Source organism: Nicotiana tomentosiformis, chromosome 10, assembly GCF_000390325.3.
Source record: "Nicotiana tomentosiformis chromosome 10, ASM39032v3, whole genome shotgun sequence".
In the NCBI taxonomy this organism is placed as follows: Eukaryota; Viridiplantae; Streptophyta; class Magnoliopsida; order Solanales; family Solanaceae; genus Nicotiana; species Nicotiana tomentosiformis.
Genome location: NC_090821.1, coordinates 22,089,409 through 22,105,873, shown reverse-complemented (window position 1 = coordinate 22,105,873; position 16,465 = coordinate 22,089,409). Strand labels below are relative to the sequence as shown.

General features: G+C 38.8%; 2 protein-coding genes across 2 annotated transcripts; one reads left to right on the top strand and one right to left on the bottom strand.

The window, feature by feature from the left end:
• Positions 1–275: 275 nt before the first annotated feature.
• On the top strand, positions 276–1,482 carry LOC138899864 (uncharacterized). Its single transcript, XM_070186561.1, has 2 exons — positions 276–356; positions 859–1,482. Exons 1-2 carry the CDS (start codon positions 276–278, stop codon positions 1,480–1,482), a joined length of 705 nt encoding a protein of 234 aa, XP_070042662.1.
• An 8,208-nt stretch (positions 1,483–9,690) lies between these two features.
• On the bottom strand, positions 9,691–10,035 carry LOC138899863 (uncharacterized). Its single transcript, XM_070186560.1, has one exon. The coding sequence runs from the start codon at positions 10,033–10,035 to the stop codon at positions 9,691–9,693; it is 345 nt and encodes a 114-aa protein (XP_070042661.1).
• Between the last annotated feature and the right edge of the window lie 6,430 nt (positions 10,036–16,465).

Genomic DNA, 16,465 nt, shown 5'->3' with positions numbered 1-16,465 from the left:
GTATTGAGAAGAGTTTTATGTTGTTGAAGGAGGCTACTAGATAGTCACATGATCAAATTGACCTCACCACAAGGCCTAGTATTCTTGAAACTGGGCAAAGTAACACTGTTATTCAAATTGTGACTCCTGTAGTTAATGATCCTGGAATCCTGGCTGGAAAAACGTTTAGTGTTACAAGTGGAATATCGGATAAGGAAATTCTCATTAATAACAGGGGCTAAAGGGAGTTGGTACTGATAGCCAAAAATCATGAACCAAATCTTTTGGCTCTGTAGATGGTGGATGATGGCAAGGGTGAACCAGATGATCTAGGTGAAGATATTGAAGAAGAATCAATGACTGCTAACTTTCAACAGGTAGCTAGGGATGGAGACATCTCACACAGGAATGTTGACACTAAATAATCAACTGGGAAACATGCAAGGAAATAAAAGGAAAAGACAATACTTGTAAGGGTGTAACCAAAGAGAGGGGGGGATCTCTATGACCGAATAATCCTATGGATAATGCTTTAATTTGTAATTTGAGGTCGATTAACACACAAAAAGCTTTCAATAGGTTACCTAACCTTCACATAAAGTATAATGTATTAACAAGCTTGAAGAATGTAGAAGAAAGCTAGGGATTCATTCTACTTATGCAAACATGAATGGCAAGATATGGTTGTTGATGAGGATATTGATGTAGACATTATTATGGATATGAAACAACAACTGACTCTAAAGTTGTTTCATAGAGGTCTAGGGAAGGAATTGATTGTTACACTTGTATATGCTAAATGTGATGCAGTGGAGAGAATTGAACTTTGGGACTCTATGTATCATTTAGATTCAGACAAGGAATCTCCTTGGCTTGTAGGAGGAAGAAAAGTATGGTGGCCTTCCAGTCTACCCGAGTGAAGTGGAAGACTTTGATCATTGTATAGACACATGTGCATTATATGATCTTGGATTCAAAGGGAGTCTTTATACATGGTGGAATGGGAGGTCGGATATTGACTGCATATTCAAGAGGCTAGACCATTTTTTGGCTAATCAACAATTCGAAGATTTATTCCCAGCGCTGGAGGTTGAGCGTTTGATCAAGTATGGGTCAGACCATGCTCCTCTTTTATTATCCTACAATGTTAGTACTATACAAGTTAAGAAATCATTCAAGTTTCTTAACTTCTGGACAAAACATGATTCTTTCTTGAAGGTGGTTAAGGAGAATTGGCACTTTGATTGTATGGGCAATCCATTCATAGTGTTTCAAAATAAGATGAAGAAGGTGAAGATAGCATTGGTAGCTTGGAGCAAAGAAACGTTTGGTGATATTTTTGAACTGATTGCTACGTTAGAGGATGTGATCAAAGTTCATGAGATTGAGTTTAAACTTTATCCAACAACTCAAAATAGAACCAAATTGCACAAAGTGGAGGTTGATCTTACCAGGTACTACCATTTAGAAGAGGAATTTTGGAGGCAAAAAGCAGGCATGTAGTGGTTCAAAGATGGAGATAGGAACACTAATTCTTTCATGCTCATATCAAAGGAAAGAGGAAAAGGCTACAGGTATCCATAATTATTGACAATAATGGTAATTGGATTGAATCACATGAAGAGATGGCTAAGGAGGCAGTGGATTTATTTCAAACTCAATTGACTGAGGAGAGGATTCCAACAGATTTTGACATAGTGAACCATGTTACCAAAATGGTCACTAATGAACAAAACTATAGACTGTGGGCAGAACCAATATTGGAGGAAGTCAAGCTTGTTTGTTTTGGCTTGAATGGAGATAGTGCCAGTGGTCCTGATGGATTCACTCGACAGTTTTATCAATCTAGCTGGGATATTATTGGTGATGATGTTTTAAGTATGGTTAGGGAATTCTTTTGTGGTGCCGAGACACCAAAATTCATTACAATTTGTTACCTAAGAAGAAGAATCTTTCAACCTTATTAGATATAAGGCCAATTAGTTTGAGCAATTTCTCAAACAAGATCATCTCTAGAGTGATGCATGAGAGATTGGTAGACTTGTTACCTACTCTTATTTCTCCAAATCAAGCGGGCTTCGTAAAAGGAAGGAGTATTGTGGAGAATATCTTATTAACACAGGAGATTATTACTGATATAAGGAAGAGAGGCAAGTCATCCAATGTTGTGATAAAATTAGATATGACCTTTGTCATGATTGTTTTAGACAAAGGTGTTGAGACAAATGGGTTTTTGGGGAAATATTCATTGATATTTTATTTAGATTAGTTTCAAACAATTGGCATGCAGTACTGTTAAATGGTCAGCCAAATGATTTCTTCAAATCTTCATGGAGTGTAAAGCAAGGAGATCAATTGTCTAATACATTGTTTATATTGGATGTAGTGGTGATTGGTAGGGCGTTCGATGCTTTATTTGATAACCCTAATTTTATAGGGTTTGGAATGCCAAAATGAGTCAGGACATCAATTATCTCTAATATTCTGATGGCACTATCCTTTTCAGTGCTTTTCACTATGGGGTAATCCAATTGAAATTAATGTACTAGAGGAATATGAAGCAGCTTCAAGTTAGAAAGTTAACAAGGAGATGTCAGCTTTTTACATGCATGAAAAATTTCCTGAAGAGGAAGCCAATATTGTGCATCTCATTACTGAATTCCAAAGGCAGCAATTTCTCTTCTCATATCTGAGCTGTCCAATATTCTACAGTAGGAGGCAGAAGAATTGTTATAAGTCTATCATATTCAAATTGCAGGAGAGATTACAATCATTGAAAGGTAAGTTATTGTCTATTGGAGGTAGGGCTTTTTTAATCTCACATGTGCTTGAGAGCATGCCAATTCACCTCCTGCCAGTTGTGAATCCACCCTTAAATGAATTAATCAATTGTATAAGATGTTTACTAGGTTCTACTGGAGTAATTCTCAAAATGGTAGGGAAAGACATTGGGCTCTTTGGGACTCTTTGTGCTTGCTTACCTAAAGATGAGGGTGGTCTTGGTTTTAGATCCCTACATGATGTATTCCAAGCACCTTTTGCAAAGCTCTGGTGGAAATATAAAACTATGGATATATTATGGACTACATTCATGAGGAACAAGTGTTGCAATAAGATTAATGAAGTGTTGGTACCTTGGATATGTGGATATAGAGTATGGAAGAAAATACTACAAATGAGGGATCAAGTGGAGCATCATATATGGTGGCAACTAAAAAGGGGTGATTCTCACTTTTGGTATGATAACCGATCTGGTCTTGGAGCTCTTTATCATGCTTCTGGGCCAGACCATTGGTGTGATGAATCAATAGTGCATGTAGATGAGGTTGTAGAGAATGGAGAATGGAATGATGTGCTGCTAAGGGAGCTATTGCCAGGTGAGATAGCTGATCATGTTCTGGAATCCGTTGCACTACCTTCATGTGATTATTTGAATGATAGGCCATGGTGGAAGCTTAAAACTAAAGGACAATTCATAGTAAAATCTTCTTGGGAATATACAAGTAGAAGAAGGCAAGAAAGCAAGCTATATAAGTTCATTTAGGTGAAAGGGTTGTCATTTAAGGTTTACATCTTCATGTGGAGATAGTGGAAAGCTAAATTGCCTCTAGATGATTTCTTCTTAAGTCTAGGATATTTTAGAACTTCCAAATGTTGGTGATTTAGATTTCCAACGGAAGAAACACTTCCCCATGTATTTTTCAAGTCTCCAGTAATCAGATTTCTTTGGAATCAACATAGAGGAAAACAGTTAGTACGAGTCATTAATGAATGGTGGAGAAGGCCAGTTAATACAAGTTTGAAAGCTCTGTACCATGCCATACCATGTATAATTGTATGGCATCTTTGGAAGAGAAGGAATTCAGGCATGCATAGGAAGAGCATATCTATTAACAAGTTGTTTTATATAATGTTAAAGAATATCTCTCTCTCTCTCTCTCTCTCTATATATATATATATATATATATATATATATATATATACCAAGTTTTTCAGGAGTCACAGCCAACTGGCCGAATTTACATGACAAACTAATGCAACATGTCCTTAAGTTGAAGTATATAAAAGTGTTGTGGCATCTTTCTCTAATGGGGTGGATCAAATGTAACACTGATGGGGCATGTAGAGGGGACAATGGTGGAGCTTCATATGCATTCTATATTAGGGATGGGGTTGGTGATCTAATTTATGACCAGTTAGATGAACTTGAAGATGTTACCAATAACATAGCAGAGGCTCAGGCAATTATGGAGGCACTAAGGTATATAATACATGCCCAGTTTCCTCCATGTTTGATTGAAATTGACTCATTATTGATGAAAAATGTACTGGATGATGTTTGGGAACACTACTAGCTAGAGGGGTTTTCCAAATAGCACATGTGATGAGAGAGGGGAATAAACTAGCAGACCACCTTACCAATCAGGCTATAGAACAACATGGCATGATATAAGTGAATCAATTTGAGGAATTAGATACTTAAGGAAAGAAGATTTTGTACAATGACAAACTCCAAATACCTTACATTAGGGTAAGAACATCTAAGTCAAATCTAGATGATTATGGAGATTGAAGGAAAGAAGATGATGTTGTTAAAAATTGTAATAAGGGGAAGGAGGATGAGGTGATTGCCATAAGCATTGGAGAATACACTTCACCTTTTACTCAAATCCCGCTGGAGGAGAGCGGGAAGGCATTTTCTACTAACCTAGTTTCTTTTTTTACATGTACCTTTGATGTAGCTGGATTCTATGTTGTGGCCAAGCATATTAGGCTGGTATTAGAATCATTGATGCTCATCCCCTATGGGTGTAACCACTATATATACCAGCCCAAATACTCACCAAACAAGACATGGAGAAGGCTTCATATAAGCCAGCAACACTGGAATTTCCTAGAAGTCCAGTTTGGTGGGGATGTGGAGTACTGTACTATAATATGTAATTTCCTTTGAATCTACTAATTCCTGGAGGTCGTACAAGCTACTTCTTACATGTTCCACGATAACACAAGTGCTATTGATGCGCACAAAAAGACTTCACTGCCCAGACTGGACAAACTAGACCATGGGAGGTTGCATCCCATTGCGGGCCAGTTGATCATCAGGTGGAGGAATTACCAGGTAGTTAGTGCATCTATAATACATGAGGAAGGTAGTTCTAACAGGTATACAATCAGAGAGGGCATGTACAAGTGCAAATTGCTGGGGAAATGTCGCAACAACATTAGTAATGCCTTGACTTGGAAAGTAATGATAGACCTATGTGCGTATAATGTGACTACAAAACTGTTACACCCCATGTTTTCGTGCATAAGAGTACCTCGTAAGTCAATTAATGTATAATCAGAAATGAAATCATCTTTGAAAAGTTACAAAGTTATTTAATCATATTAACGTGGAGGTTACAAATATTTAATATCATGAATACCAAGTACCAAGAGGGTTTGAAGGCTTGGAAGCTAAACGAATAGAAGAAAATAAGTTTCGTTAAAAGTCGACAAGTTGGGAATGTTATAACATGTACTTTTGGGGGTGAGACTAGGGTGCTTAACATTATAAGGAGACTATGTTATGAGTTATTTTAGTCTATGAGTTATTTTAGTCGTATATTAGTCGTGTGTTATGTTTTAAAGTCAAGCGAGTTGTGGAACAAAAGTTGGAGAAGGTTATAACAAGTTGCATTCATAAATGTGTTGAAAATTAGGTCAAATACATCTAAGCTTTTCTTCTAATATACTTGGAATTATTGGATGATCTACCTAAAAAATTGAAGATCTATGAGTTTAATTTCTAACACATTAAACTATTTATCAATACGAGATCGGAGTAGAGAGATATTCGCATTTTTGCGAGACCGCGCAAGGAGCTCTCAATAGGACCCACTTAGGTGGTGGACGACCCTTGAACATTTTAAAGGGCTTGGACGGCTTAGTTTTGGTCATTTTCTACCAAGGACAGTTCCCAAATTCTCTCAACACCTCTCTAACAGTTCTCAAGGGTTCCAAGTCGAATCCAATGGTGTTTTACCTAAACCTAACCTCAAAAGTTAGCCTAAGTGAAGAAGAGAGTCTCTATGGTGCTGTGATGTGTTTAAGGGTGCTTATAAGCTAAGGGAAGCTTTGGTTCGAGTTTTTTAAGATTATTTAAGGTATGTATAACACTCTATTTTTTGTATTAATCTTATCTATATGTTGGTTAAGTTATTTAGATGAAGAATTATAAGATAGAACTTGAAGTTGTATAAGAAATTGTTGTCTCTTATTGGACTATTTTGGAGTTGTATATATGACTTCATATGGCTTCAAATCGTGTGGAATAGCTTGGTTATAATGTTCTTATTGTTGTTATTCTTGTCAATAATTTGAGTATGTTGATGATGTTGTAAATAGGAGAAGAAGCAACCACACAATGCCTAGAAGTTGTTCATGTCGTTGTTTTATCTTGTGGGGCTGTTTGATGTTTACTTTTATGATGTATATGAGGTTGGAATATCATGTCAATATATATATATATATATATATATATATATATATATATATATATATATATATATATATATATATATATATATATATATATATGCTGGACCTATTGTTGGTGTTGTAAGTACAAGGGAGATGGGAAAAAGAGTTGGGGGTTTGGTTCCAATCCAAGCTTGCTGCTCGTCGTGTTAAATAGCAGTTTTGCGTGTGATGTTTGTGCACTTGTTGTTGTGTAGGTTGATTGGTGTTGTTGGGATGTTGGTATATGATATTGTAGAAGGCCCTTGTTACAGGGGAGATGCTTTCCAAATTTACATAAACGAGCCCCTAGCTTAAGTTACGGACTTAGCCTTTACTCAGCACCGATTTTGAATCTGCTATGGTAGACTGAGTTGAGTGGTTTGAAGAGTTGCTTGGAAGCTATTAAGGACTCAAATAGGTTAATGTATGTTAAGTATAAACCCTTTCTTTATTTCGGCATGATCCCATAACTACATGTGTTTGATAACGAGACATAATAAGAAGTTCATATTCTTGAACTTGTGTACATTATCATAGTCTCATAGGTTACAGTATCCTTCCTTATAGAGACTTTATATTTCGTTAAGTATTGTCTTCTTTCAGTCAAGAGAGAAGAGTGTATATATATATACACACACACACACATATTATTATCACCACCTTCGAGCTATAATCTGTGGGCAGGCCCCTATTAGGCAACCTCTGATCAGATGATAAGTTATATACCGAGCCTACTGTGACCGAGCGCCTATGAGCGAGCCTAGAATGGCCAAGATACCGAGCTTATATGGCCAGACGCCTATGAGCGAGCCAACTACGGCAAATCAGTTATATATACCGAGCCTTATAGGGCAGGACAACTATTTTATTTACAATATTGAGAGAGTTTAGTCAGTATCAACAGGTAAGCATATCTTCAGATCATCTTTGACTCCCAGTTACTTTCAGTTATTATATTATCGGTTCAGTTTCAGCTTTCAGTTATTTTGTAGCCTTACATACTCGGTACATTATTTTGTACTGACATCCTTTTTGCTGGGGATGCTGCATTTCATGCCTGCAGGACCTGATAGACAGCTAGATAGACCTTCCCAGCAGACAGAGTCAAACATCAACTTGGTTGGTAAGCTCTACTCCCTCAGAGTTACCAGGTCTAGACGTTGGAGTCCATTTTATATATACACGTTTGATGGGCAGGTCGAGGCCCTCTCCCAACCATGGTACAGTTCAGTTTTATATATATATATATATATATATATATATGTGCTTTTGGGTGTGTTTACCCCTCAGATGAGAGAGATAATATTTTTAGATGATTCATAATATGGCCTCATCGGCCTAAGTTTAGGGTTACCCCTCTATTGTTCACAGTTACATAGTGGTACGCTCGTGCCAAATATGGCACCGGGTGCCGGCCACGCCTCCCTAGGTTTGGGGCATGACAAAAATGGACCTTGGTAGGTCTTGCAAAGACTTATGTCCAGACTCACACATGAAGATGGCAGTGTATGCTATACATGCTTGGAAAGTAATGGTCACAAATGCTTACGTCTAGGCGTGGCTTCTCAAGGGTTATGCTTTATAGTTCTCTTTGTACTATCAAAGTTGAGTGCAACACTCAATTTTGATAATACGAGTTATGTACTTTCATTCTTTTTTCATCTACATTTTGTGAGACCTCCTGACACCTTGTATTTTGTTTTGATTTTGATTATTATTAATAAAAAACACCACTAAGCAACCAACTTAGTGGTATATTTGCTAAAAAGGGTCTAAATCAACGTGAAATCTTCCCGAAACGGAACTAACCAACCCCGCAAGTCATAAAATCATATACACACATGTGTGAAGCATCAAAAGAGGGAACGTGGCGAAATTACAAAACAGGATCGATCAGGTTGTTACATTCTCCCCCCCTCCCCCCTAAAATAAATGTTTGTCCTCGAACATGCATAAGGACATATCTGAAGTGATGAATAGGCGAGGATAACGACTCCGCATGTCGTGCTCGGTCTCCCAGGTTGCCTCCTTGATCTGATCACCCCTCTTGAACCTTCACTGAAGCAATGTTCTTTAATCTTAACTTCCGGACCTGTCTGTCCAAGATAGCCACGGGCATCTCAATATAAGTCAAATCCTCGTACAATTGGACTGTGCTGAAGTCTAAAACATGAGACGGATCACCATAATACTTCCGGAGCATATAAACATGGAACACCAGATGAAATTTAGATAAACAAGGCGGAAATGCAAGCTTGTAGGCCACCTCACCAATCCTCGCAAGGATCTCAAAAGGTCCGCTATACCTAGGGCTCAACTTGCCCTTCTTCCCGAACCTCATCACACCCTTCATGGGTAATATCCAAAGCAAGGGTCACTCTCCAACCATGAATGGAACATCGCGAATCTTCCGATCCGCATAACTCTTCTGTCTAGATTGGGATGTACGAAGCCGATCCTGGATCATCTTGACCTTCTCCAAGGCATCTCAAACCAAATCTGTGCCTAATAACTCAGCCTCTCCTGGCTCAAACCACCTAACTAGAGAATGATAATGTCTCCCATATATATCCTCATACGGAGCCATATGAATACTCAATTGGTAGTTGTTGTTGTAGGAAAACTCAGCAAGTGGCAAGAACTGATCCCAAGAACCCCCAAAATTCATAACATAGTCACGAAGCATATCCTCCAATATCTGAATGGTGCGCTCGGACTGTCCGTCAGAGATGATGTGCCTCCAATATCTTAATGGTGTGCCTGGCTCACACTTTACACCTCTCCATAAATGTGATGTGAGCTACATACCTTGGTCAGAGATGACGAATACCGGTACGCCATGAAGTCGAATAATCTCACGGATATAAACCTGAGTCAGCTGCTCTAAAGAATAGTTAGTCACTACCAGAATGAAACGAGCCGACTTAGTCAACCTATCCACAATCACCCATACCACGTCAAATTTCTTTTTAGTCCATTGGAGCGCAACAACGAAGTCCATGGTGACACACTCCCATTTCCACTCGGGAAGCTCAAGTTGCTGAAGCATACCACCCGGTGCTCATACTTCACTTTCTGACAATTTTGACACCGAGCTACATACTCCACTATGTCTTATTTCATCCTCATCAATCAATAGTGCTGCCTCAATTCTTGATACATCTTAGCGGCACCCGGATAAATGGAATACCACAAACTGTGGGCCTCCTAAAGAATCAACTCATGCAAACCATCCACATTGGGCACACATAACCGGCCTTGCATCCGTAACAAACCGTCATCCCCAATAGAAACCTCTTTGGCATCGCCGTGCTGAACTGTGTCATTGAGGACAAGATAATGGGGGTTGTCATACTGACACTCTTTGATATTATCATATAGAGAAGTCCGAAAAACCATGCATGCAAGAACTCGACTGGGCTCCGAATCATCCAATGTAACAAACTGGTTGGCTAAGGCCTGAACATCCAATGCTAATGGACTTTCCGATGCCTGTACATATGCTAAACTACCCAAACTCTCATCCTTTCGACTCAACGCATTGGCGACCATATTGGCCTTCCCAAAATGATATAGAATAATGATATCATACTTATTAAGAAACTCTAACCACCTCCACTACTGCAAGTTATGAACTTTATGTTTGAACAGATGCTCTAGACTCTGATGGTCGGTAAAGACCTCATAAGGGACACCGTACAAATAATGCTGCTAGATATTCAATGCATGAACAATGGCTGCAAACTCCAAGTCGTGGACCGGATAATTCTTCTCATAGGTCTTCAGGTGCTGAGACGCATAGGCAATAGCCCTACCATTTTGCATCAACACCGTGCTAAGGCCAATACGTGACGCATCACAGTACACAATATAAGACCCCAAACCCGAAGGTTACACCAACACTGGGGCTGTAGTCAAAGCAATCTTGAGCTTTAGAAAGCTCGTGTTACACTCCTCGGACCATCTGAAAGGAGCACCCTTCTAGTTTAATCTGGTCATAGATGCAACAATAGTTGAGGAACCCTATACGAAATGATGATAATACCCGGTCAAACAAACGAAACTCCAAATCTCAGTGGCTGAAGATGGTTTGGCCCAATTCTGCACTACTTCAATCTACTTTGGATCTACCTTCATCCCTCACTTGAGCACCAAGTTGAGGGACAAAAGCACCAAGATGTCATAAGCACATTGTTCATTAGGTGCATAAATAGTGACATCAAGATGTCCATATAGTGACCATACCGAGTCCAAAAGGCAGTTTTTAAAATATCCGGATCTTGAATGTTTAGCTGATGATAACCTGACCACAAATCAATCTTTGAGAACAGTTTGGCAACCTTTAGCTGATCAAATAAGTCATCAATATGTGGCAATGGATACTTTTCTACACCATAACCTTGTTCAACTCTCGATAATCAATACATACGCATAGAACCATCCTTCATCTTCACAAACAAGACCTAAGCACCCTAAGGCAATTATGGAGGCACTAGGGTACATAATGCATGCCAGTTTCCTCCATGTTTGATTGAAATTGACTCATTATTGATGAAAAATATACTAGATGATGTTTGGGAACACTACTAGCTGGAAGGGTTTTCCAAATAGCACATGTGATGAGAGAGGGGAATAAACTAGCAGACCACCTTGCCAATCAGCCTATAGAACAACATGGCATGATTCAAGTGAATCAATTTGAGGAATTAGATACTTAAGGAAGGAAGATTTTGTACAATGACAAACTCCAAATACCCTACATTATGGTAAGAACATCTAAGTCAAATCTAGATGATTATGGAGAGTTAAGGAAAAAAGATGATGTGGTTAAAAATTGTAACAAAGGGAATAAGGATGAGGTGATTGTCACAAGCATTGGAGAATACACTTCACCTTCTACTCAAATCCTACTGGAGGAGAGCAGGAAGGCATTTTCTAAGAAACCTAGTTTCTTGTTTTACAGGTACCTTTGATGTAGCTGGATTCTATGTTGTGGCCAAACATATTAGGCTGGTATTAGAATCATTGATGCTCATCCCCTGTGGGTGTAACCACTATATATACCAGCCCAAATACTCACCAAACAAGACATGGAGAAGGCTTCATATACCTTCATCCATCACTTGACACCACATGACCCAAAAATGCCACCGAATCAAGCCAAAATTCACACTTCGATATTTCGCATATAACTTCTTCTCTCTCAAGTTCAGAAGCACGATTCTCAGGTGCTGCTCATGATCTTCCCGACTGCAGGAGTACTCCAAGATGTCATCAATAAGCACAATGACGAATGAATCAAGATAAGGCCGAAAGACACTATTCATCAGGTGCATAAATGTTATTAGGGTGTTGATCAGCCCGAATGACATCACAAGGAACATATAGCGACCATATCGAGTCCTAAAGGCAATTTTTAGAATATCCAAATCTCGAATCTTTAGCTGATGATAACCTGACCACAAATCAATCTTTGAGAACACTTTGGTAACCTGTAGTTGATCAAATAAGTCATCAATATGTGGCAATGGATACTTTTTCTACACCATAACCTTATTCAACTCTTGATAATCAATACATGCGCATAGAACCATCCTTCATCTTTACAAACAAGGCCTGAGCACCCTAAGGCGACATACTAGGCAGAATGAAACCCTTATCAAGAAACTCTTACAACTGCTATTTTAACTCCTTTGACTCTACTAGGGCCATATGATATGGTGGAATAGAAATGGGCTGAGTGCCCAGCAATAAGTCAATACCAAAATCGATATCTCTATCGGGTGACATGCCTAGAAGATCCGCTAGAAATATATCTCGAAAGTCTCTCACTACCGGAATTGACTCAATAGTAGGAGTATTAGCACCCACATATCTCACAAAAGCTAGATAAGCATCACACCTCTTCTCAACCATAAGCCAAGCCTTTAGAAATGACACAACCCTGCTAGGGTTGAAGAAATGCGTTAAGTGATATACAAGTAATAAAGGATCGATCTTATGAGAAGATTCTAGTAGATATAAATGAATCAGGAATATATGCTATAGAAGCACATGAGGTTCAGATTACAAAGAACATGTCTTACGAAGAAGTTATAGTTATTATTTTAGATCAACTTGTCCACAAGTTGGGGACGAAGAAAGTAACTTCCGTAAAGATATCGTGGAGGAATAGGAACGTCGAAGGTAAGAAGTGGGAAGCCATAAAAGAGACAAATTCTAAGTACCCTCAATTGTTTCAGATAGAAGATTCATGATGACTGTAGCTCGATCATGTGTTTTCTTATCCCATGTTATGTGATTTTGATCAACACCCATTCTACGATTAAAGGATATTTAGAATTGAAGCGTTACAGCGTTTTTAGGAGTAGAATTATTTGGACACAAGGTATGGGATAGTCCTATTTGCAGAGGAGTCTCTATCAAAATTTCCGTAAAATTTGTAAGAGCTAGTTCCTCCTCTAAGACTCCTTTACATTCGAGGGCGAATATTCAAAAAGGGGGGAAGGGTGTTACACCCCGTACTTTCAAGTTAGAATTCATCTTAAGTGAATCAATATGAGTATAATAATTGGAGGACATTTAAAAATATAACGATGGGTTAAAACAAGTTTTAAGGAGTATTGTGAGGGTTGGAAGGCTGAGAAGATAATCAAATCGAAGAAAATAAGTTTCGTCGAAAGTCGGCAAGTTGGGAATGTTATAGCCCGTACTTGTGAGGTGAAACTAGGGTTACTAATATGATAAAGATAATTTTATGAGGTATTTTACTCGTGTGATAGTCGTGTGTTTAGTTATGAAGCCAAGCGAGGTATGAAACAAAAGTCAAAAAAAGTTGTTGCAAGTTACGTTCATTATTTTACTGAAAATTTTGGTCTAATGTTACTAAGCTTTTCTCTCAATGTGCTTGGATTTTTGGGGTGACCAAATTGAACATGTATGAGTCTAGTTTCCAACTCATTAAACCGATCATCGATATGACATCGGAGTAGAGAAATATTAGTATTTTTGCGAGACTGCACAAACAGTTCCTGTTGGGACCCACTTGAGATGGCCACCAACCTTACTTCTTTTAAAAGCTGTTCCAGCCTCAATTCGGGTCATTTCACACCCAATATTCATTCAAAAGCTCTCCAAAACCCTCTCTAATATATTCCAAGATCTCAAGAACCAAACTCAAGGGAAAGAAACTCAAGTTATCATCAAAAGTGTTAAAGACTACAAGAGAATGCTTCTATGATGTTGTGGTGTGATTTAGGGTTATTATGAGCTAAGTTGAGATGGGGTTTCAAGTTGTAGTCACTTTACAGGATATGTATAACATCTTCTTGATTGTTCCTAAGGTTAATCTTGTGTTGGTTGTGTTGTTTGAGTGAAAACCCATATGATAGCACTTGAAAGAACATGAGGTATAGTTATTTTTTTTGTTGGACTATTTTTTGGCCACATATATGGTTTGTGGTGGCTGGAAATTATGATAAATAATTTGATAATATTTTGTCTTCTATTATTAAGATTTTCTAGGTGTTAACTACGTTTATTGAAGAAGAAAACAAGTGATTGATGATAAAAGTTATGGTGCTAGGCGTATGGGACTGCTTTGGAAGTCATTTTGTGGATGTTTTGAAATAGGAATCATATAGTACATATAAGTATGATGTTTTGGAGGTTGTGAACCAATTTATGGAATAAGAGTTGGATTCAATTTATGTTTTGCTATTAGTAAAAAATGAGCTTGCCGCTCAATTTGATTGTTAAGATAATCGGAGAAGCTCATATTGGATTATATTGTTGTTGTTGCCATTTTTGGTAGTTGTTGTAGTTGTTGGGCTGTTGATGACCCTTAGTGATCTTTGGGATGTAGTAAAAACAGGGGAGTTGCTGCCCAATTTTTTGTAAACTATACGACTAGCCAAATACAATGGTACAAAATTATATGTTGACGACAATATCATTTCACTTATTATAGATGCAAGAAGTTGTGTTGAGCTTGGTTGAAGAATAAGGAAGAGATCATACATGTATGTTTTAAAGAACTTCCTTCTTTCTTTTGGCATAATCTAAAGTGAAATGAACGTAAACGATACGCTATTCCATAACGGATCTATTCCTTGCAACTAAGGTTTTCCATGTTGTTCTTTCCTTATAAAGTTATTCTAAGAAAATATGTATGATCATTGAACCCTATTGAGGTTCATATTGATGGTACGGAAGTCCATAATGTTAATTGAAGGTGCGGCGACCTTACATTACTCCAAAAGGTTTAGAATGTGATTCTATGAGCCCAACATACATTATATATATGTATCTATTTTACTCTACCGAGCAGCGCTATAGTCGGCCAGGTACGACATCTATTGTGCAGCCAATGATCAGTTGGGTTTTATTGAGCTCCACGTGGTCGGGTACGATTCTACTAAGCCTGATGATGGCCGGGTATGTTTTTACCGAGCCTATTACGGCCGCAGAGGCGAATGTTTTTAAAGATTACGTATATATATATGTATCATAGATTTCATGTCAGTAGCCCTCAGAGGTACTCAGATGATATAGGTTATATCTTCTCTATCTCTCTTTATATTACTGTTCTTATTTATGCTTTCCAGCCTTATATACTCGGTACTTTATTCGTACTAACGTCCCTTTTTCCTAGGGACACTGCGTGTCATGCCCACAGGTCCTGATAGATAGGTTGACGGTCCTCCTTGTAGGCTATCAGCTTAGTGGAAGGTGTTGGTGCACTACACTTGCTCCGGAGTTGCCTATTTGGTCAGTATGCCTTGGACATGCATCGATTGGTATGGTGGGGTCCTGTCCCAAACCCTTATGACATTTATGTACTTTTAGAGATTTGTAGACATATGTCATGTATATGGATGCTTGTAAGTCCTTGTCGGCATATGTTATGAGTGTACAAATTATCATGTGGGCCTTCTAGGACCATATGTCACATGTATAAGTTTGTATATCATGTTGGGTTATACTATGTGGATTATTTCCTTATATTTTATTTTAGTTATATCATGAGTGCCTTTCTGGCCCATTTACGCATGATGATATGATAAGAAAGATACGTTACATGGGTACTTAGTTGAGTAAGGCACTGGGTGCCCGTCGCGTCCCTCCGATTTGGGTCGGGATAAAAAAAATCAACTATAGTATCAAAACCATTAATAGTAATAACACAATACCAGTGCAACGAGTCTAAGACCCACCAACCTGTAATCCACCTCTAGGACGACCTCTCACTGACTAGCCTCCATCTCTAACTGACTGGCCTCCACCTTTGGCTACCTGGCCCCTGCCTCTGGCTGGTTGAATGAGTAGTGAAGAAATTGGTGCCGGAATCATGGAACGAGTACCCTCCTATGGCATACTGCTCTGCGACCTTGGGAAAAACCGCACGACGTGCCTCAGATCCCCACACACATAGCAAGCCCTCTCCTGATGTGGATGCTGAACCTGCAGCTACCCTTGGTGACCCGAATAACCATCATGATATCTCCATACCGGAGCTGCGATAGAGCTAGAGGTGCATTGTATGCTATCAGCTAATAACGAGGTCCATAAGTATTGTGGCTGATGGATGAACAATGTGTGACATGTAGTGCTGACTGTACCTTCTTGATAGGATGGCCTATACCAAAGGAACCCCTTCCTCCAAATGAGGAACACCTAAATCCTACAAAATGATGGGGCTTCTTGCTAGAGGTCGTCTCCCTCACCTAGCCTCTAATGCGCTCAATCCTCTTAGCGATCTCTACTACCCGAGTAAAAGGAATCTTAGTCTCGGCCTCTCTGTCCATCTGAAGTCTAATGCCATCCGCACCTCCTCCCTCCTAGTAGGGATCGAGATAGCTTCATGGTGAGACAAATCAACAAATCTAGACTCATACTGAGTAATGGTCACGCTACCTTACTGAAGGCGCTCAAACTGGCTACACAACTCATCTCTCTGAGTGACGGGAATAAAATTCTCCAA